The sequence below is a fragment of the Lineus longissimus genome, chromosome 1 (genome assembly GCF_910592395.1).
Source record: "Lineus longissimus chromosome 1, tnLinLong1.2, whole genome shotgun sequence".
Classification (NCBI taxonomy): Eukaryota; Metazoa; Nemertea; class Pilidiophora; order Heteronemertea; family Lineidae; genus Lineus; species Lineus longissimus.
In genome coordinates, this window is record NC_088308.1 from 2,114,260 (window position 1) to 2,136,002 (window position 21,743).

At 41.4% G+C, this 21,743-nt stretch overlaps 1 protein-coding gene across 2 annotated transcripts in view; it reads right to left on the reverse strand.

Moving 5' to 3' along the window:
* The window catches only part of LOC135484390 (uncharacterized), a 52,119-nt gene that overhangs the window by 10,078 nt on the left and 20,298 nt on the right, over positions 1-21,743 (reverse strand). For both annotated transcript variants that reach the window (XM_064765797.1, XM_064765807.1), the window contains exons 4-10: positions 16,124-16,216; positions 14,251-14,385; positions 3,399-3,592; positions 3,073-3,184; positions 2,786-2,938; positions 2,175-2,487; positions 44-2,059 (exon numbers count right to left, since the gene is read on the reverse strand). In XM_064765797.1, the coding sequence (XP_064621867.1) occupies positions 44-2,059; positions 2,175-2,487; positions 2,786-2,938; positions 3,073-3,184; positions 3,399-3,592; positions 14,251-14,385; positions 16,124-16,216 (3,016 nt within the window). The remainder of the gene's footprint in view (positions 1-43; positions 2,060-2,174; positions 2,488-2,785; positions 2,939-3,072; positions 3,185-3,398; positions 3,593-14,250; positions 14,386-16,123; positions 16,217-21,743) is intronic.

Genomic DNA, 21,743 nt, shown 5'->3' on the forward strand with positions numbered 1-21,743 from the left:
TTTGTCTTTTTGAAGGTACATGACTAAACTGATCAATGTTTACCTTTTTGCTGATTGTCCAATGGGCTGTCGTCCCTTGGTGTGGATGATTTACTACTTCCTGAGCCACTCTGCGTCTTTACTTCTTGACTGGTCTGTCGGTACGGTTGTCGCGACATGGTGTAAACATTCCCTTGAGATGCCAGGAACACATTACGAGGCTGCTGCGTCGCAGAGGAAGAAACGGTAGGAGAATCTACGGACATACTGCTGGCCGAACTGGCGCTGTTACGGTCCCCACTTGTTCCACTTTCATTGCTCCGATAACCGGAATCTTGGTGTGATCCTAACGAAGACGTATCTGGGATGTCAACTTTTAACGTCTCCCGTACATTACTCGGTACATTCTGCAAGTTCTTATTTCCCTGGTTGCTGTTGATTACTGTTAATGGCGCCTGGGCTTTCAAAGGCCCCTTGGTATTCTGCTTCTTCAACCCTGGTGCCAACTGGCCCCGCATGCCTTGCTGCATCTTCAGGATGTTCTCAACTGCTTTGCGGTTTATGTACGCCCCTCCAACATCCTGGTCAGACTTTCCAGAATCACTCCCACCACTCTGAACACTTGTCTGCGAGTTGAGCAAATTCATCTTCTGAGTAGATCGTGGTTCTTCCTTTGCCGGGGGAAGGTCATCAACGTTGACATAAGTATGGGAATCATTGGCAGTCTTTCGCCTCGGACGTGGCAAGCTAGCAAAACCATTCTCCACAAAAGTACCAGTGTGGACCATGAACGAATCGTCATAGGTCCTGGAACCCAACGCTTTCTTTGGCGGGTCTTGTAAGACAGCTGGTGCATTTCCTGGATATTGGTGCAAGTTTCCTTCAACTGATTTTGCTCGCATGAATGTTCCATGCTGCTGAGGACCATGCAGGCCACCATCAATAGATTTTGCCCTCCCGTAGGTAGCGTCCCGTGAACTAGCATGCGAGGTCAGGTTATCATCTACGGAATGCGCCCGGACTACTTTCTTGGTAGGTGTCACAATCAGATTATCAGCCGAACTACTCTTCACAATGCCATCTTTTGGGCCATCTTCTGGACTGGGCACCTCATCGGGATTGACATAACCTCGAATCACGTCTGCTCCTACCCTCCCTCTACCTTTCTTGAAACTCTCCTTCCGTTGGATTTCAGCCACTTTAGTGAGAAACTTAGGATCCCAGGCACCGGTTGGGGATTTCGGAGAATCGGGTGCTTTTCCTGACCTCTTGTGACCATGCCCCGACATAGTGTAACCATATGCGTCATTGATATCTTTTTCTGATGTTTTAGAGTCCATAGACTTTGTTCTCTTGTGCCTTGAGGGGCTGCTGCCATGACTACTATTGGAGTTCTTCCGCTGTAGTGGTGCAGGTTTGTGCTTTTCCTTCACCGCAACCTGCGGCTTTGGGGGTTGTTGTTGTTGTTGCACACTGTCGACATGTCCGTAACCCGGCGTGCACCCAGCTTTACCGCCATAATTCATATTATACCCAGTGGGGATGTACTGACCACTTTGCATCGGTGGAGCATTCTGGTCAACATTAGAATTCATTCTGCTATATCCACCATCAACTTGGTCACCTGCTCGTGTCTTAGCATATATCGTCTCCATCGGCTGCACCTGCATACCAGTACGCTGGGTCTTCAACTTGCCATATTGATTAGTCCCAACCTGCTTTCCAGGCTGACCTACATATTGCTTCTTAGATCGATCAGCATCAAGAGGAATTTCACCAGTTGGCTCCAAGTTCCCTGAAATGGCGATAAGGAAACTTCCCTGCCGATGATGTTCTACCATTGGTTTCTTCTGTCGCTTAGCATCGTCATCATCACCATCGTAGCGTCCCCACTCAGGACTGGGTGTGACAGCTCGTCTTGATGGCGCTAATACTTGCTCCTTGGTTTCCCATGGTGTGGGGGTGACAGCACGCCTCTGGGCAGCATTTAGGTCACTCGACGCCTGATCTTTTCCACCTTGTGGATTCGGAGGATGAGCGAGTAGATTGTCTGGGCTAAGGCTGCGATCACGGCTGGAGGCTGAAACAAAGATTGGTATGGCAATGAAATCATGAGCACAAGATTAAATGAAAAAAGTCGCATCATCAAAGTGAATAAAACCTCTGTTCATTAGGAGAGAAATAAAGAAACCTACTTCTGCTGTGTCTTGGCTGTATTTTTTCAGAAACTGGGTAAGTCGCTTTTGGGGCCGTAGTGGGATCAATCGCCTGACCATCTGGGTTGGCGTACATCAGCAGCAACGGTTGGTAGCGCCCCTTACAGCACTTGTCGATAACGTCCTGGAAGTTACGCCCCATCACCTTGACGGTGGCATCATCAAAATATATCCAGGCACTTGACTTTGTATGCCACATGAAGGTTGAGTAGTGTTTCCCATAGTAGCAGACGATGCCCATGAGCTGATAGTTAGTGTGTCTCGCGTCGCCATCTTTGACAAAGTTGAACAACTGAAAAGGTGTTAAAATGGCAGATAAGCAAACATACTATTGATACCTTATATTGGAATGAATGTTTCGGCTACAGCCATGCCCTTTTGTATCATGAGTGTCTTCCAACTCTGGTTCAAGCCTAGTCTGATTCCAATGCATGTTTCCCAGTCGGGTGCCAGTACAAGCAGCTGTCTCTTTCAACCATGCTAAAACTGACACTATACTTCTTGGCCGAAGGCTTCAAGAAATGCAAGGAGGAGGTCTGGAGAAATGCAAAATAGTCAAGCAAAGACTTCTGCAAAGAAAGATCACTTACATCTGTGAGGCGGATATTCGTTCCGATCGTCTCCGCAACATCAAGGATCTGATCAAATGATGGCCGGTCTGAATCCCAGATCAGCCCAAGACTCAGGATGTCTGGGTTGTTCATCAAGTTCCTTCGGATGAGGACCTTCCTTCCACATGCACTCTGCAAGAAAAACATACAGATTGTATGAAATGAACCAAACGAAGCAATGAGGACCAACATGGTGTCTAGTGTCAAGTGCCAGGCCCTGCATTGGTCTCCAGAAAATCAGACAACACAGATGGCCAAGTACTTACTGGACATTCCCTGTAATCACCAGAAGTATGGGCTCGCCCAACCAACATACTGAACTTTTCGGACGGATCGCAGTAGTGTCCTTCCTCTTCCATGAGCCCGCTTGCTTGAGAACTGAAAAGAAATAAGTGTTCATCAGAAAGTGGCAGTCTTCGTGTCAACTACCGTGTTGACCATTTCTCACTTTGCGAAGTTTTCGACAAAATTGCTGTGGGCTCTCTAGTATTTTCATTTTATGACAAGCTTTGATTTTGGTTGGAGGCCTACTACCATTTTCCTCAACCAGTTCAAGTAAAAGTTGCATGAAAAACTTGTACGGAATACTTACGCCAAAGCAGAAGCAGAGACGTACAACACCATCTGATTGAAGGGCAAGGGTTCTGATGAGGCTCCACACGGGCACACGATCTGCTCAACAACTTGCAGTGAGAACTTCTGGTGAGGGATGCAATGGGGGACCTGACACTTGTCCTCATTTTCTTCGTGGGCAATGTGGTAGTGGATGCGGTAGAGGATATTCTCCTGGAAAGATAAGACGGAAATGTATGGTTGAGGAAACATACGAAAACGTCATATTAACCAGAAGTTCTGATCAGTGACAGTCGTGGTCAGAAGTGATATCTGGGGTTAATGTATGACCACAATTTTACACTCCCGAGGCAAGAATAGGGTTAATATTTTTGACCAAGAAAACACTTGAGCGTCAAATGGCCAAAACGTACCAAAGTAGTATACACACAAACAGCTTTAGATTTATCTTGGTTTCTAAATCTCAGCTTAGCTTAATCCCATCAAGAAAATCACCTTGTTCCCAATATATGCAATGGAGTGTCCTCAGCCTAGGCCTAACTGGCGAATCTCCCAATTTAACACCAAAATACCCTGCAGCGAATATGAGTGCTGAGCCTATGCGAGACCATTATTTCACTGTGTAGACGTTCTGAGGACTGCTTTTATAACAAAAACACAAAAGACACACAAATAGAGCCATTGTTGAAATAATCAGTCTTTAATAAGCTTATTTTTCAAATCTTGTGGAGACAAACTTCAATTTGGTATCTGTCTTCTTCTGCATGCCTCTGGGGGGCTATGCACTACTGCCCCACACCTGGTAGGCTCTAACTCCATGGCAGACCTGACACCACAGTGTGGCCATGATAGAAATATATCTTTCAATTTTCCAAACTTCGGAATAACCTAATAAACCACAAACAACGTTGATGTCTTTGACTGGTCTCAATCCAACAACAGTCCAATTTTTGTGACAAGTCTTCAACTTCATCACTCCCCACCAGAGGTCACCGCGAGGTGTTCCAGGAACGATCTGACAGTGTGTCCCGCCATTTACGCCTCATTAACATATTGGACACGCTCATTCACGAGTGTCTACAAATATGGGTCACCACTCCAAACCTCAATTTTGACGGTATGCCAAATCTCAGTTGAGTCACTCTTCGATACTTAGTCCCGCACATTCAGGTTCGATTAAGAATATCTGCCATCCGCCCACCATCCAGGATCGCTTATGCAATTCTTTTCCATAAAGAACCAAATATAACCTTTTGATTCATTTATTTGCAGGATTTGAAAGGGCCGAATTTGGCTAGGGTATCAGATTGAATGAGGAGTCTGGGAGAGAACAATACCACTCCAGGGTTTGGCACGGTGACAAATCTGATGAGCGACGCCCCTTATGACACCTTCGAGGGGATTTACTGGAAGATTCCGCCACTCAAAGCAACTTGTTACATTTCCCAAACAACAATCCAAGCAGATACTTCCTACAAGTTGCATTTATACCCTTATGCCCAAACCCTCAGCTTGAGCACGAGTGCTTCCCCTGATTATCCCTGTGCGAACTGACCCGGCTTCGAATTCACAAAATTTCACTTGAGGTTAAGCTTGGCTGCTATTGATTTTCAAGCGTACTCATTGGGTCTGTGATCAACAGACGGTTGTGGGCAGGTGATCAAGCCTACTACACTGTTTACTACAGAAAACCTCACTTGAAAGCCCTCCTCAATTATAAGGCAGGATTCCAACACTTTTCAAAAGCAAAATACAAGACAACTTCAATTGTTCAATCAACAACTAATACAATATAGCCCAAACACAAAATCTGTTATTTTTTTACTGGTTTTTGTAGAAAGGTTTTGAAACGTCAATACTACGAAACACTGACAAGAAATCAATAGATTTATTTGAGGTAGGTCATGACTAGTCATCTTCCTCATTGAGAAAAATTGAGACAAACTAGACAGGATATCTTGAACATGCACATGGCATCCACTGGATTACCCAACCGGGCAGGAAGTTCTTTCCGAGTCTTCTACCACTGTTACTGATAGGTTTTTAGAGTCGACCAATGAGTGAACAGACAAGAAAGAAATATGAAACGGTTCATGACCATCCTCCATGTTAAATATCCAACACGCGGAAATCCCTAATGTCAGCAGAAGCCTCACGTTCCCGATAAAACTGATTGACAGGTCAGACAAAATCTCAACAGAAGCCACAAGACTTATTCCAGGACACAACATTTAATGACAGCGGTCAAAGGATGACCCTTTTTACATGTCCCTTATGGCATCACCCATTGAACCCTCAGAACCACAGACACCTTTAATATGGACGTGACAAAAATCTGAAAAGCATGACATGATTACTGTCAAATTTTGTCAAGAGAGCAAATTGAATTTTCCAGGTTTTTCTTGACCATCTAGCAATGATAAAGCCCAATGAAAATAGTGGCCGCACGAACCAGGTGGACCATGAATGTTACCTTTGCCAAAGTGGATGGGTGACGCCTGATGTTGACCTGATCACAATCATGCACAGATGGAAAATGTTATTTTCAGACACCAAACAAATGGTTTCGAGATTGTGTTAGAAATTTAATTTTCCACCTCTTCGAGTGGATCATATTGTTCAATCCTTGTGAGGGTTCTGTTTTGATGACAGGGGAGTGTTTCGACCCCTAACCATTGTTTTGCCACTGAAGGTTCCAGGAATGCAATCGATCTGAAATTCAGTAAGTCCTTTGCATTTTTGACATGACATTCTATCGCTCTACATTTTTGAGGCGACATTCTATCGCTGGTTTAATTAAGAAATGTGTTGTTGTCATCACAGAAAGGTAAGAGTGGTGTCTAGTTTCAAGTTGGCAGCCAGAATGAGCCAGAAAGCTTCCCCTTCCAAAACTACCAAACCTTGCCAGAATTGGTTGCTGACATTTAAAGGGACGTTCTATAATGAACATAGCTTACATGTTTCAGTTCTCTCAGGACTCAATTAGCTTATGATCTGGTTTCAGACTCAGGCTTGGAACTGTCCGTCTTGAACTCAACATCTATCTTCCGTACCTCCTTTCAACTATCTCTTTATCAGAGCCAGCAGCTGGAGCACCGAAAAGGCTGATAACTGATATAAAGATGGGGTCCTTTATAGATACCCGAACAATGGTAAGAATTGTTGAAATGGGGCAGATGATACGGCAGACTCATCATACGGCGTCTGAACAATCTAGACACAGCAGCCATTTTGGATAAGATCAGATGCTCTCGCTACATTAACATTATGCTAATGATATTTAGCTAATTACCACTGATTGGGGGGCGATATTGTACCTAAGAGAATTTCTGAAGATAGCATCAATTTTTGCCTCTTTTCTTATTTTGATAATGGGAGGCATTTGGTCAGCACATCTGTTGATGCGGTTTGAATCTGATGTGATATTGCAGCCAATCATGAATAGTAAGCCCGTATTTATATCCAAAATACTGTTGAATACCAAGAAGGTAGTTTAACCAATACATCAATTTGCAAAATTGATGAAAATGGTCAATAAAGCCACCATTGCTTCCATAATCACTCATCGGGTGTGCAACAAGCCATCAACAAAACCAATCAAACATCAATGTCACCTTTCATTGCCGCAACACAGAATGATTCAAAAACAGCAGGAGCTAATCACCATTTCAATATTCCAATCTAAAATTGGAAAATCTATATTCTCTGAGCCATAACTGTATGAAAATGAAGCTTATTACATTAGGGATTCCGCCTACTTTGAGTTAAATTGGCAAACGGTTTGATGTAGATCACCAACCGTCATGACATTAAAAGTCCTTGGCGTGGGAAGTAAGTTAAGTGAGATTTGTTAAGGGAAGTTCAGATGGTGTGTTCAAGCCTGACTGCCATTGCTTAAGGTTGCAAGTATTTCCATTTATTGAGACCACACTTAGATCAGGAGCTGTCAACTCATACTGTGTGTAGCTGAAGCTGGGTGTCCCATACTCAGGTGAAAGTCTCTTAACCTTTGTCTTCCTCCACAGCAAATTGATAAGAGTTCCAGACAAACTCTCCCTTTATTTCCTGACAAACAGGGAAGGTGTCACAACAAAACATTTTCACAGTTCAGTCATGTGTCAGTCAATTTGCATTCAAGCGTGAATCCACAGAGGGTGTTAAAATAGGGACAAAGGGGGGATTGTAGGTGGTGAAGGGTTGATCATGACAAAGGACTAAACTGGAACATGGAGGATGGTTTCAACACAATTTTTGAAGAATTCATATGTGATATGCAGAAAGAACTACCGGAGAGCTTGGCATACTTAGGTTGAATCAGGAGAGGATTCATCACATGTTATGCTCTTCAACCGTTTGGTTCACAAATCGGTGGTGTTCTTTCTAATAATAGGGACGAAAAGATGGCAAAAGATAGGACACGCTTAGCACTATTGTTTAGTTGGTGGGTTTAAAAGATTCCAATATGGCACACCCAGCCAAATTGCACATCAAGGACACAGACTTCTTCATTTTTCCACGATAAGAGACCTTTACTTTGCATGCAGATTGAACCATCTGTGGAAATGCAGTCCCAGTTCCAACGGTTCCCTGAAAAGGACTTCAGAAGTCATGTTGAGACCCTTTCACAACTTGACAGACAACTTGGTGATCATAGGCAATAAGTTGAAACAACATTGAAGAACTTGTTGTTTAGGCCCTTTTGACTTGACTCAAATGGGAGATTTACTGGACTTTCATTAGCTAAACTTTACACGTTTAATAATTTAAGGCCAAAAGTATTTGGACAATTTTTACCCCAGTGCATTCTTGCGTATAAGTCTATAAAAGCGTATAATTAACCAAGAAAGCCATTGCAGATCTGACATTCCTTAGTATTATCAAAACCATTTAACACTTTTGTTGGGGGAAGTTTTGTGGAAAATTTAAAAGACATATGGCCTGCCTACATTGGTCACATGGGTACAAAACTCTTTGGCTAAAGTCATAGGAATGTCAATCTTTATTGTATTCACACAAAGTCAATTTATGTTAAATCAATAATATTCAAAATATTTCAGCCAAGCTGCTTAACAAAACAACTACTTTTTCTGATTGGGACACCCTGTATGGCACACAAGCACACATGTTACAAGCCATCAATGATCAATTAGATACCCGTGTCTTCTCCTCAATTCTTTCTTTATCATCCCTCGACAAGCTGTTTGAACAATGCAATCATATCGATTCAGTCTGGGTTATCTTTGAATATGGACAAAGAAAACACACAACACATCTTTCTGAAGGTTAATTAGCCAAAGGATGAATGTGGAGCTGTCACAAGATGAATCCATTGCACAGTCCAAGCCAGAAGAAAGTTAACCGCTTCTTTTATGTAGCTAAAGACTGAAAGGAGGGTATGCTTCCTGCTGTGTGCATTGTACAGTACTGGTCAAAAAGACTTTTTTGCCATGCTTTACAGAAAGGCATCGGGCTATCAAAAAGTTCTTTAATCCAAACCACATGACGATGGATTGCCTCTTTCCCAATGCAAATACTTGATGACAAAACAGGTGACATAAAGTGGACACTTTCATGTATTCAAATCGATGCATGATATGGCAACACTATTTTATTCATCAACTCAATCAATTCAATACATTTTCTATTTACAGTTGGTTGTTGCAAGGATGTTTACATAAAATGTCCTTGGTTGTGAGGAATGCCAAGGTCTTTTACAAGGTAGCTACTGCTGTGGTTTTTATGGCCAAGGCAAGCCCAGGAGATGGTGAGAGTACTCAAATCTAGACAGACTACAAGCAATGCAGCGTTGTTAGAATGAAAAGTCCTTTCCAGTCATAAACTGGACTTAGTGAAAAAAGTCCTAACCTCAAGTATTTTCACATCAGATAATCTCTTATTTTTCAACAACAACAAACATAAATACTATGAAGGCGCCAAAAAGAACTTGTTAATAGTTTTTCCAATCTTTTACTATCTTGGCATTAATCTTTCATTCTTCAGCAAGTCAACTAGAACATGACCAAATAGTGTCCTTTGATAAGAGTAGTTTGGCCTTTGCAAAAACTTACACAAGCAGGCAACTTTCGGTTTCAACCAACTTGGCCTACATTTGCTTTGTTTATCCAATTGATTCACTGCATTAAGATTGGTAAACATTGAGTGGAATGAAGAACTTCTATGTCTGGAGACGGCTAGCATGGAAAGCTAACAGCAGGTCCCCAATGAAGGCAAGGACAAAGCAACACTGAGGCTAAATGAACGATTGCCGACCAAACAGGCCTGGTCCTGCTTCCTAAGAAAACACTGTTTGACATGTTGAAAGAATGGACATCACCTGGACAAATGTTAGTGTTTTTGTCGCTTTATTTGTCCAACTTTGATCATTCTCTGGCACACTTTGCAAGTCTTTCTATCCACACTTCTCCATGACTGTGTCCACAAAACCCAGTTAGTGTTGCGTTAGCAGGTTGTTTATAAGCACAACAAGGACAATAGGTTTGCCAGATGAACTAGCCCAATAGACTTGACCAGGTCATGTGTACATGAAGTCCAAGGCCTGTCCCTGGAAAGCTAACCTGCTGGAAGGCTAGCACGGGACAGAAGCCAGAGTTGGCTTTGATTCTGAAAAGCAGTGAGCCAATTTCCGACACAAAACAACTGGTCAGAGAATTGTAAAACTCTGATGTGTAAGGACATTTCTGGAAATCGAATACCCCATATTTTGTGCTCCTTGACTTCTCAACTGCAGGTCACATGCAATTGATACTTCCATAACAATGACACTGTTCATGACTCCCAAAAAGGACAACCATGAACTCTACCTTCCCTGCAGTCCACTTTCCATTGAGCCACCCTTCAAAACCAGTCCCTTCACAGCCTGGAGCAGTCCAATGTGAGGGTTCATGGGGAGTGACCCTGCAGGGTTGGTGACAATGGCAGAGACAGAAACCAATGCCAGAGAGACTGTCAAATCTGAGAATTCCCTTCACCTTTACCTGAAGTTCACTTATTCATAAATGACTTTGAGGGCCCCCAACCCTCAACAGCCTCCGGCTATATCATTGGGGGATTCATGAGAGATGACCTGGCAAGGGTTAAATAAAGGCAATGGCAGATATCAATGCCAGGAATATTATCACACCAAGGTCACAAAGCCGGGCTGCCTTGACACAAACGTGTCAAGTGAAATTATCAAATCCTCCACCACAGATCAGGTTGTGACCTCATGTTCTTCATGAGGAGGACTATGCACCAACATTTCACCAAGTATTGTATTTTCAGCAAAAATTATCGTTTTTCCAATCGATATAAGATTTCAGCAGCTATTCATCAAGATTACAGCAGCTTTATCCTCAGTGGGAGACAAAGCCATGGATTGTAGTTTATCTGCATGAAACAGGCAGCTGTAATCATCCCATTATGAGCTTTGTTCTTGAGAGAATGCAACATGCGCACCCTAATACCCGTAGTCATCATCGTAATCAGAACCACAGTGTGTGTAGCCACATACACAGGGTATAAAGGTTTTCATTCAAGTTGGGGTGAAATGCAACACCCAAAGGAGCTTGGATGATATCAAATATAAATCCTATTTTCGACATAAAAAACCATTTGGCAGATTTTTGTGATCTATAATTGACAGGGTGCCAATTTCTCTACTGTATAATTCGCCATTTTGAGTGGGCACCATCATGATAAAAGAGAATTGGTAATGAGCTAGGTGCAATTAATTAATTGGTTGTCTAGCCTACAAGTTAACACAAGAAGAATCGTTTGATGTTATTGTTGGTTGCTATTCTCACTAGGTTTTGAAAGTGTTGCAGTACAACTGCAAACCACCGTTATTATCCATGACATGGTATTTAAGAGGACAAGGACAAGGACAACTAAGCCAAAACCCAATGTTACTTAACCAAAATGCAATGTATTTTATTGATGACATGGTAGAAATAACAGATAGCAAAATCCAGCCGGATGATATCAGACGAATGTTGACTTCAAAGCCGAGTATCAAAGATGCTGCTAATAGCTTTAGAGATGACCCCAGCTGCCATGGTAACATCCCATCATCATCAAAACAACCTGTAATTCACCCAAAAATAGCCCACAATTCATAAGGAACCGCTCATTCTAGTAAAAATCACCTTTGTGTCAGGCAAACTTCAGATGACAGCCAGACAAGACCGACCATGCCAAACAGGTTGTTGGAAACTATTGAAAACCATCCATAGATCTTCTGAGAGGAACCCACTTATAGACAACCAGCACAAGACCTCAAAACAACCTGATAGCTTGTCGGCCCACGCTTTCAAATAATCTAAAGAGATAGGAAAGTTCTTTCACTCCAATTTTTCATCTTGTCGTAAAGAAGACAAGCGTTAGCAGTATATCATTTTCATTTGTCCCCAGGATTTGTTCAGCAGGTGGCACAGTAGCCCTTGAAGTAGGCCTAGCATTCACTTTCTAAAGGCCTAATAAAAGCAAGCATAGATTATCCTCGATAAAAGTAACAGTGTCCTACTCTTTAGGTATTCACAGATTTCCTTTCATGAGATGACTTGATATAACATGATATATAAATGACTTTATGTATAACTTCAATTAATTCAATCAACCATCTCATGGATCGCAATGATAGTTCACTAGTACCAGTGTCAAAGAATTGGTTCCAATATCCTTTCTAAAAGGAAGTATGAAAACATGTTGTTGGTGATATCAACATGACAGTACGCATGTAGGGTAAACTCTGCTTGCTGTGTCCATGCTCTACCTTATTAACAAATTCTATCGGTTTACTTCATAAACTTCCACACCCACTGACTATTTCTTCATTACCTAAACCTAATATCACATAATATTTATGGTAATAACCTAGATTACTGTCATGAATCCACCATCTCTCACCCCAAACATGGGTCTTATTCTTTCATCGAACTAAGTGGCCAATTTGGTGAGGGGTCACACCCATCTGACCCGGTGAGTTTATCACAGAGTTATTCCCGCCACCAAAACAATGCACCAAAAAGCCCCAAAACTTGTGACAAATCACTTCAGACATAGTGCCAGGAAGTATGCACGCATATATCATGCATGATACACAATTCATAATAAGGTATACCCCGAGATCATGCTATAAGATTTCCAGAGGTCAGTGTGATACACGTTATAGGTTGGTGACAATACTTTCTGGAAACATGCTGGACATGCTTTCTCGGGATTTTGAGGTGCAGGAAGTGTGGCCAGCGGCTGTCCTGGGTTGGAGTGATTGGGCTTGAGTGGGCTTGATGTCCCCCGTCTTAATCCTTACCCCTCCTATACCCCCTTCCCTCAGTATAAAGTTAGATGGTAGAGTGGAACCTCCTTTACAAGCAGGAACCTCTGTTGGTCGGCTTACAGAGCTGGTCAGTTACAAGCACATTGTCTTGACTGACATTGGAATAGAGCCAAAATGGAGAAAATTTAGGAAAACAGAATACTTTTCTCCCTGAGGTGCTATGAAATATCACCCAATACTTTCCATTGTCTTCAGAATCTCACACAAAAACTGTGATATGAAATGTCAATTTTTCCAATATTGGACTGATAAAGAACCAAGTCAATATTTGTTATTCAAATATAGGTTAAGGCTTCTTGGTAACCATGGGACCTTGGTCACACCAAAAGTGGGGCTTTCATCGTTTATGGGGAAGCAGTGGAAACTTGGTGCTTGGCCCCTTTGATTCCAGGTTCAATTCCTGGTTGGGTCACTTCCTCATTGCGATAGAGGGTCAGTTTCTCCATTAAGTTTTGCTTACATCCCCTTAATCAACTCTAAAAGAACAAAATCTTTTGTCAATTTTTGTTCTTGCAATAATGACAAGAGGCATTTCAGTGCAAAGGAAATCCTTAACTAGAGGCTGTAATTGTCATGGGAACTGATCCACCCCCTGTCCTCCCATGAGATTATTCCATTCATCCCCAAAATCTGGATACAAAGATTCACCTACATTCATAAATCTGTGTCAACCTAACTCTATTTGCCAGCCCACTTGTACCATCACCAAAGATACACTGGATAACCAATGAAATCCTTTTTAACACGACATTGTCAATATTGTTTTGCGATAAATTTCCTTCCCATTGGTTCCTGTACAAGGTTTTATCAAAGGAGACTGGTCACTAGAAACCTGTCTCAATGGGTGACCCAGTATAGAATGGACCATCACCTTCATTGCAATCTCAATAGGAGAAAGGACAGTATGAATGAAGTATTGTGTGATTTGAGGACAATCTCATACAGGTGTCTGTAGCCTATTAAAAGATGGGAAAGGTGGCTGGAGGCTGCTGTCAAAACAGGTTCTTACATACTGAAGACTGAAGCATAGTCAAACCAGAGAAAACCAAAGAACTGCGTGGTGATCCCCAAAGTAGCAACAAGAAACAATGCTTGAAATCTGCATTTTCTTACATTTATTAACCAATTACCCTACCCGATATGATAAGACGGACGTCTTTTCACCAAAGCAACACTTGAAAACAGTTTTTGGCGCCAAGAAAACGAATACCTGATCGACCTTGTATTATACCCAGACAGCTATTTTTAGTTCGACAAACAGGAAGACCAAAAAATGTGTTCATCTAAGTGTGACAAGGACTGAATAGTGAGGACTGTATGTTAAATAAACCATTGGTGGAACCATGGCTACAGCATGGCGCTGATAAAGGTTCTTGATAGAGGATAAGGAATGGCTTACCATTAGTAATCATTAGGAAAAATATCAAAAACCATATCATTTCCTGAACATCTGCATTGTGAAAAATTTGTAGGCATCACCAAAGTTGTGGATGTCCACCTTTCTCAAAACTGTAAAAAGACATATAAATCCACTTACAAAGCATTCTGCAGCGTCATCCATGATTCCCAGCTGGAATCGTTGCTGGTCGACAAAACTCTCCGCGAGGGCCTTACGGAGCCGATCTGGGGGCAGCACAGTTTGATCGCTGAATTGAAACTGCGTAAAAATCACCTGGAAGTAGAGAAGGAATGTTTGGTGAGCAATATCCTACCCCTTTACCAAGGCCTAGGGGAGTTTATTTGGTTTGCATTAGTCATACTGAGAGAGGAAATTTGGACAGGGTGTTGGTAGGTATGGTCATTTCCTGAAATATCATGGAAATGACCAATGTGAGATCTGACTGGACTTGAATTTTGACAAACTGAGTCATAAGACACTGAAGCTAATTACAAAATCAGAGCTCATATCAGCTCTATATTAACCAACTAATAATGATTTTGTGTGACAACATGATGAGTTTGCAATCAAATCGGTTTTTGCAGCTCAGACTCAGGATGAGCCATTGAGCCGACTTGTGGAACACCAAGCCAGGAGTGCCCTCAAAGGCATCATTCTATCAAAACCACAACTAAACAAATTGAATATACTTATCCAGATGACAAGATGAGATCAACCAAATACAATAAAACACAAATGTGTGTTAGAAAAACATATTTTGTTGCATTGTTTAATGGTATTCATAGAACTTGAACCCATAAAATTGTGTCAGGGTATCTTCAAGTTGATCTGTTCAATGATTGTACAATTCCAATTATGTTATTCTTATACCTAGACATAACAATCGCATACATATGATAACAATCATTGATTGTATGTTTCCGTTATATATTTTCATAGATGGAAACAAAGGAAGTGAAGAGCATTGTGTGAGAACCAACTATACATGTAAAATGGCCCAGTCTGTAAGTTTACATGAGGTAATGCTTCCAGAGCTGTTACTGTACAAGCCAGTGTCATTTTGTTGCAATAAGAATGTGACAAAAGAAAGATTAAGGTTGTGTGAGAACCAACCTTACATGTAAAGTGGCTCAGTCTGTAAGTTTACATGAGGTAATGCTTCCAGAGCTGTTACTGTACAAGCCAGTGTCATTTTGTAGCGATAAGAATGCCAGGAAAGAAAGATTAAGGTTGTGTGAGAACCAACTATACATGTAAAATGGCTCAGTCTGTAAGTTTACATGAGGTAATGCTTCCAGAGCTGTTACTGTACAAGCCAGTGTCATTTTGTAGCAATAAGAATGTGACAAAAGAAAGATTAAGGTTGTGTGAGAACCAACTATACATGTAAAATGGCTCAGTCTGTAAGTTTACATGAGGTAATGCTTCCAGAGCTGCTACTGTACAAGCCAGTGTCATTTTGTAGCAATAAGAATGTGACAAAAGAAAGATTAAGGCACAAAGGCAGCACAGATGCCTACCCCACCTGCCTTACATCTGAAGACAATCAGAGTTGATTTAGTGAAGGATTTCATGACAATTGAAGTTCATTGGGTCTAATGATAATCCACAGGCTTATGCTTGCATGATCTTACAGCTTAGAAGGTGAAGTACATGTAATCCGGGTGACCAGTCGCATTTGGTCAAGAATGACAAGTCAACACTAATGTCACTATGCTACATGCACCTTAGAAAATATAAACAGTGAACCCTCTTTAATTTCTCAGTTCTGAATAACATCTCATAAATTGTGACTTACATTGTAATACATCAGTAAACATGACTCATATTCTACCAGGTGTTAATGGGTTTATTTATCTCAGTACCAATGCAAAATGGCCAAATGTACGTTATTGACAAGGATGCTCAACATATATGAATATCTGCCAATAACTGGGCTAAACCTTCACTTTTGCAGCTGACAAGCAGACCACGTGAAAGGAATGGACGAATAATGTACGTGTTCTCTTACCTTGAGTGCACAGAATATGCACGAATGGCCAAGACAGGCGTGGCCCGATAATATTCGAAAACTTCGCCGGAATACATCCAAATGCCATAATACCTAGAAAGAGAAATCAAAGATATGGTCAGAGCATTATACATGGATTTCAACTTTGAACCAATGTCTTCAGAAATTTGGCTCTGGATCAGAAGAGATATCCATTTCTGTAAGAAAACTGGTAATGTCAACAAGAGAAAGGGAATTACAAAAGAGACAGAATAAGACCAATATGGCTGCAATTGGCCAAAACTGGTAGAAGTGAATTGGGGAGGTTGTGTTTTTAGACTGACATTCTAGATCCGAATCCATTCCGAGAAAGGAAAGTTTTGAGTCAAAGCTCTGGAGACATAGCCTGAATATCGATGACATGGCAAAATGTGTTATCGACGTGACAAACTCTGCAGACACAAGTAACTTGTTACCACGAGGATGTTCTTTACCTTTAGAAACAGGTAGTACAGACCGACTTCCCCTCCATGTGGATGAGAGCTCACAAATTTCTTGATCATTTCAGCAACAGAAGCGACTCAAAACAGTATCCAAATCACTGTGATAGCAAATCAAAATCTTTTTGACAAACAGGAAGAATGTATAGCGATATCCCCAACATTTTCAAAATCCCTGATGTCCCTGTTCTGGATCGCGAACTTCCCGAATGTCAGATGAAGTAAGAGTAAGCATGTCTGCAATTCGACATGATTCATAAATCCCTACATCAATGTGACACCTTTCCACTGGAGTTTTCTATCAGACAGCTACGTCAACTAATGTATAATCACTTTATCACATCTGTGAGGCACCTCTTACTGATAATATCAACGAGTATTGATATGTCTGACTGATTTGTGTCAATATTACATCAAGGTTACCATTAAGTTAAGATTAAGGTGTCATCAAGCAGGTCAGTCGAAAAGAAAGAAACTGTGTAATGGAAACCATTAATAAGATTCAACCTCTGTAATTAATCCTTCCATGTTCATCCTTTTCCACCCAATGACCCTAATCAGCAATGCAACCCAAAGCTAGATTGATTCCTTCTGCATGTAATTACAGTCACAGACACAGCCAGTTACAAATAATGTATGATTGTGGAGTATTTGATATCAATATTGGTGCCAGAAAACCCACTTGTCAGACCCATGACATCAAACCCAATGACCTTAATTAATACGACTCCTTCTACAATATCTTGAAGGACAAGATGTCAGACCCATGACATCAAACCCAATGACCTTAATTGATACAACTCCTTCTACAATATCTTGAAGGACAAGATAAGTATGACAATGGAGCCTCTGCAGAATCAATATATCATCTATCACCAAGTTCAGAAATATTGATGAGAGAGACATTTGTATGACAGAAACACTCCACCATCCAGCGTCAAGTTGCTGGTGTCAAGCAGGGTAATTGAAAAATACTACTCATCAAGGTAGGTTTAGTGCAGAACTATTGATGAAATGAAAGGAGACTAGAAAGAATAGTAGATTTTGCCCTTGAATGTCAATATGAAAATCTATATCACCAGCAGTTTTGATGATATGTCCAATGTCCCCTTTGGTCACCATCAAGAGAGCACCTGGGCAGCCAGACACTGACCCAAAAGTGGTCATCCACATGAACAAGCTTCTGAATGAGTCTTGAACTAAATTTATTCAACTTCCAACTTCACACTTCACAACTTCTTCACTTTACCAAGCGTTCCAAATGTCCAACTACATTGCTTCCAAATATTTCACTTGACCTTAGGACCAAAATCCAACAACGACTTGAAATTAAAGAGCAAAACAGAATATGCGCTGTAATGTATGAATGTCAGGTGATCTGAAGGGTCCTTCTAAGCACCATACGGTTTCAGAATGAAGGACCTATTTATAAATGCTCTCAATTTTCCATTTTGAACCTGAATGGACTTTTTCAGACTTTCCCTCGGATGTTGTTGGGGAGGCTTTCTGGTGGCCATGTGGGCCGAGTGTGTGGCTGAGAGGCCCAATCTCTCCAAGTCTGGGATGATGGTAAGGCATGGTTTGCATTCAACTATGTCATGACGATTTGTGTACATTAATATGTGTCATTTCCTTTCTGCGGTGCCATACCAGTAAAAGCGGCAGCCAAAATCAATGACAGAGCTAAGCAAACATGCTTTTCTTGAACAAACTTTGTCTGCAAAGTTTTGGGACTCAAAACAAGATTCAAGCTTGTCAGCTCATGACTTGGCATATACAATGTACTGGCCACACATCGTATGAAAATCCACAACAAAACTTTCCTAAAACCTGAAAAATTCCCACAGTTTAACAGTTAGGATTGGCCAAGTATGTAATAACAACCTGCATTGATCAGTAAGAATCCGTGTCCTCCCAGTTCGATTGTGTATATTGCTGAGACCCGAGGGGGAGACACCACTAACATTATTGGTGTGTTCACACTGGATGCGAATTGAAACCGAATTCCGTAGAGCGCTCTCCGGAATACGAATTGATTAATCCAGTTTCTGAACGGTCGCGTCACACTGGCCCGAATACGCATTCAAATTGGTTTAAAACGCGCCACACTCAATGCATACTAACGACGCGCCATCTATTATTATTATTATTATTATTTATTAACCTCCCATATGGGAGAATAAAATTTACGAGTACAAAACATATAAGTATATAATATCACAGTATCACACAGTCATTATTAACAAGTTAAAATCGCGTAAGGTGCTTGACCATTTCCATCTCCCGGCCATGCCTATTGCCAAAGTTCGGGTCAAAGAGGAGTGTCCTCAGCGAGTCAACACCACCGTCGCTAAATGCGGAGAATCCCGGCCTCGCCCTCGAAAACGAGGCCAAAACCGGGGAAAACCCCGCCGCGACGATGTTGCTGACCAGCGTACCTTTGACCAACGAACCGGCGGCAACATACCTTGCCAGGAAATGGAAATGCAAGTCACGTGCAAGGGAGTTGATTTTTCCCTATTCTATGGCATAACGAAAAACGATTTGAGTTAATGAGATCATTTAAATACATCAGTTAACTAGTTCGGAGCACTAGTTCCCGCGGTCAAAGGTCACTTTCCATGTGCCGGGCGCATGCGCAGTGCGATCGAAAACCTTAATTCGTATCAAGCGCGTCACACTTGAAATCTCAATACGGTTTCGTTGATTCGGATTAGCTGATTCGCATTCAATTCGGTTTAAGAACCGTGTTGGTTAAAGCGGATTGAGATCGGTATGAACCGAATTGAGTGTGACGCCCCAATACGTATCAACGTTTTAATTCGAATTCAATTCGTGTTAAAACCCCAGTGTGACCACGGCATATGATGAATCCAGGTCATCATAATATTTTCGGAAAAGTTTTCAGGGAATAGGCCTAATCCTGACTGAAATGGTAAAGCCTGTTAGTTACAATTCTCATTATTATACTCTGAATACAAAGAATGTTTGGAGTCTTTTTATAAGGTGAGAATAGGACAATCTAGGGCCAATGACTTTGAGGGATTTTTCATAAAGCGTTATTATGAAAAGGTGATTGATATCATGCAGTGTCCAAGAGGGTAATAACAGGCCAACTTTACACCTACAGCGGGCCATTCTCTATCAATTGTCCTTGATACATTAAACAGCAAATATTTTCACCTGAAATGTTTGACAACTTGAAATTGTAACAGTGACCAATCATTCATATAAATTTTAAGGCAAAGGGTAGAAGATATATCATTATATTCTGAGCCGACCTATATTTTTCCTAGTTTAAGCCTCGAGCTATAGTCAGGGTGAGAACCAACCAGGAATACACCTCCAAATTTAATTGGCTAGAAAACTAGGTTTTGAACAAATAAGTATCTCCGCTAGAATGATTCCCTGCTCCACTTTTCTGAGATTATATTGAAATTGAGAGGATGTGCCAAGGCATGACTAGCCAGTGCCAAATGCACAAAAAAAGTTTTTTTGATCACAACCACATTTAAAGCCATGGCAACACACAAAAGCAGTAAACCACCAGTCATAACAAGATTTGTCGTGATATCTGAACATCCACCCCAATCTGAACACAAAAGACACACATGTAACTTTGGGACTTTTCAACAACAACATTCACAGTGTGATGACTGCTTACTAACCTCAGTTAGATAACCTACCCATCAAATTAGGAGAACACAACTTCAATTCACTGGTACTTGGCAAGGCAAGGACGCCAGTGCCTAATCTGATTGTTGAATTAGGAACCTCCAAGGAACAAATTCTAAGGGGGTCTTAGTTTAATTGAAAGAGGAATGATAGACCACTGGTCAAAAGAAGCTTTGAAATTCCCTACAGAATCAAACATCAAAGCAGATGCCCCAATGCAATTTGTTCAATTACACTTGAAAAGAATTAAGAGTATTGCAGCAAGACGTTGTCAATGGAATTGGAGGGTAATGTAACATGTTTTTCATCACCAGGATGACCATTGAGATCCTGTGAAAGGGACATGTAACAACAAGTGTAAATCATCCACAAGTGGCAAAGAAAGTCACTGAAGCACAAGGACTCCAGGTTCTGATTGTGAAGTGAAGAAAGAAGAAGCATTGCATTTGTACTTGTAGTGGTCCCAGTCATCAAGAAGGTCAATGTGATTTCAGATTGCAAACGAAACATGTCCAGAAGGTTCATCACTGGCCCAATATCAAATCCACCAAAGCTTGAGCGACCGTTCGATACCAGGAGTGTACAATATCAGATTCAGACTGTACTAGGAACACCACCCAACTTAGCCTGACACAGTTCTCAAAGTCTTGGGACATTAAAGTTTTGCATAAAAATCGTCCCAATGGAAAGCATCCGAATTGTTTACCGGGCATGAAATTGCGCACTGAAACCGCCAAGGAAATGACAGGCCATGATACTTGTTAAACAAAAGATTCACCAGACTGCAATGGTAAATATGGAGTTGCTGCCCAATGTTTGAGAATCTCGAATTGCACCATGAAACTGGCGAACACTTTTAAGTGGATTGGCGTGGACATTGTGTGCGAGTGATGTCCGACTGCCAGTTCAGAGCATGTGCGATCTTCATGAGAGACGTTTCATGCCCAAGGATTTTATGGATCTTTACTTGCTGGGCATCCTGTTCCTATTTGTAATTATTATTTTGACCTTAATCTATCTTCATCTTTCTGGGCGGGCGTAAAACTAATTCGCATCGGGTAAGGGATGGCTGAAGGAATTTGTCCATCGTTGAGTACCAGAGGGAAGAACAAATAATGTCCTTGATGCTGATAGCATGCAGACTTGCCACATTTGCAGCATTTGCCCAACTTTATTGAAAGTTCAATTAACAGGTGTTTTTCATGCTCCAGAATATAGGCCTAGAGTTTAACGCAAGGCCAGCGCTATTATCACGTAGAGGCAGCACTGTTACCATTTGATGTGCGTTGAATAGCTGCAGCTGTGCCAAGTGGTACGCCTGAATGATGAATAAATTGTGGCTTCAATGTATTCACAATTCAATGAAAACAGCAAGGGCTTCCGCAAATGTCAAATGGCCATTTTACTATGATGTACAATGTGCTGCAGAATGAAAAAGCAGAATGAAAAAGCATGCAAAAGTTTCA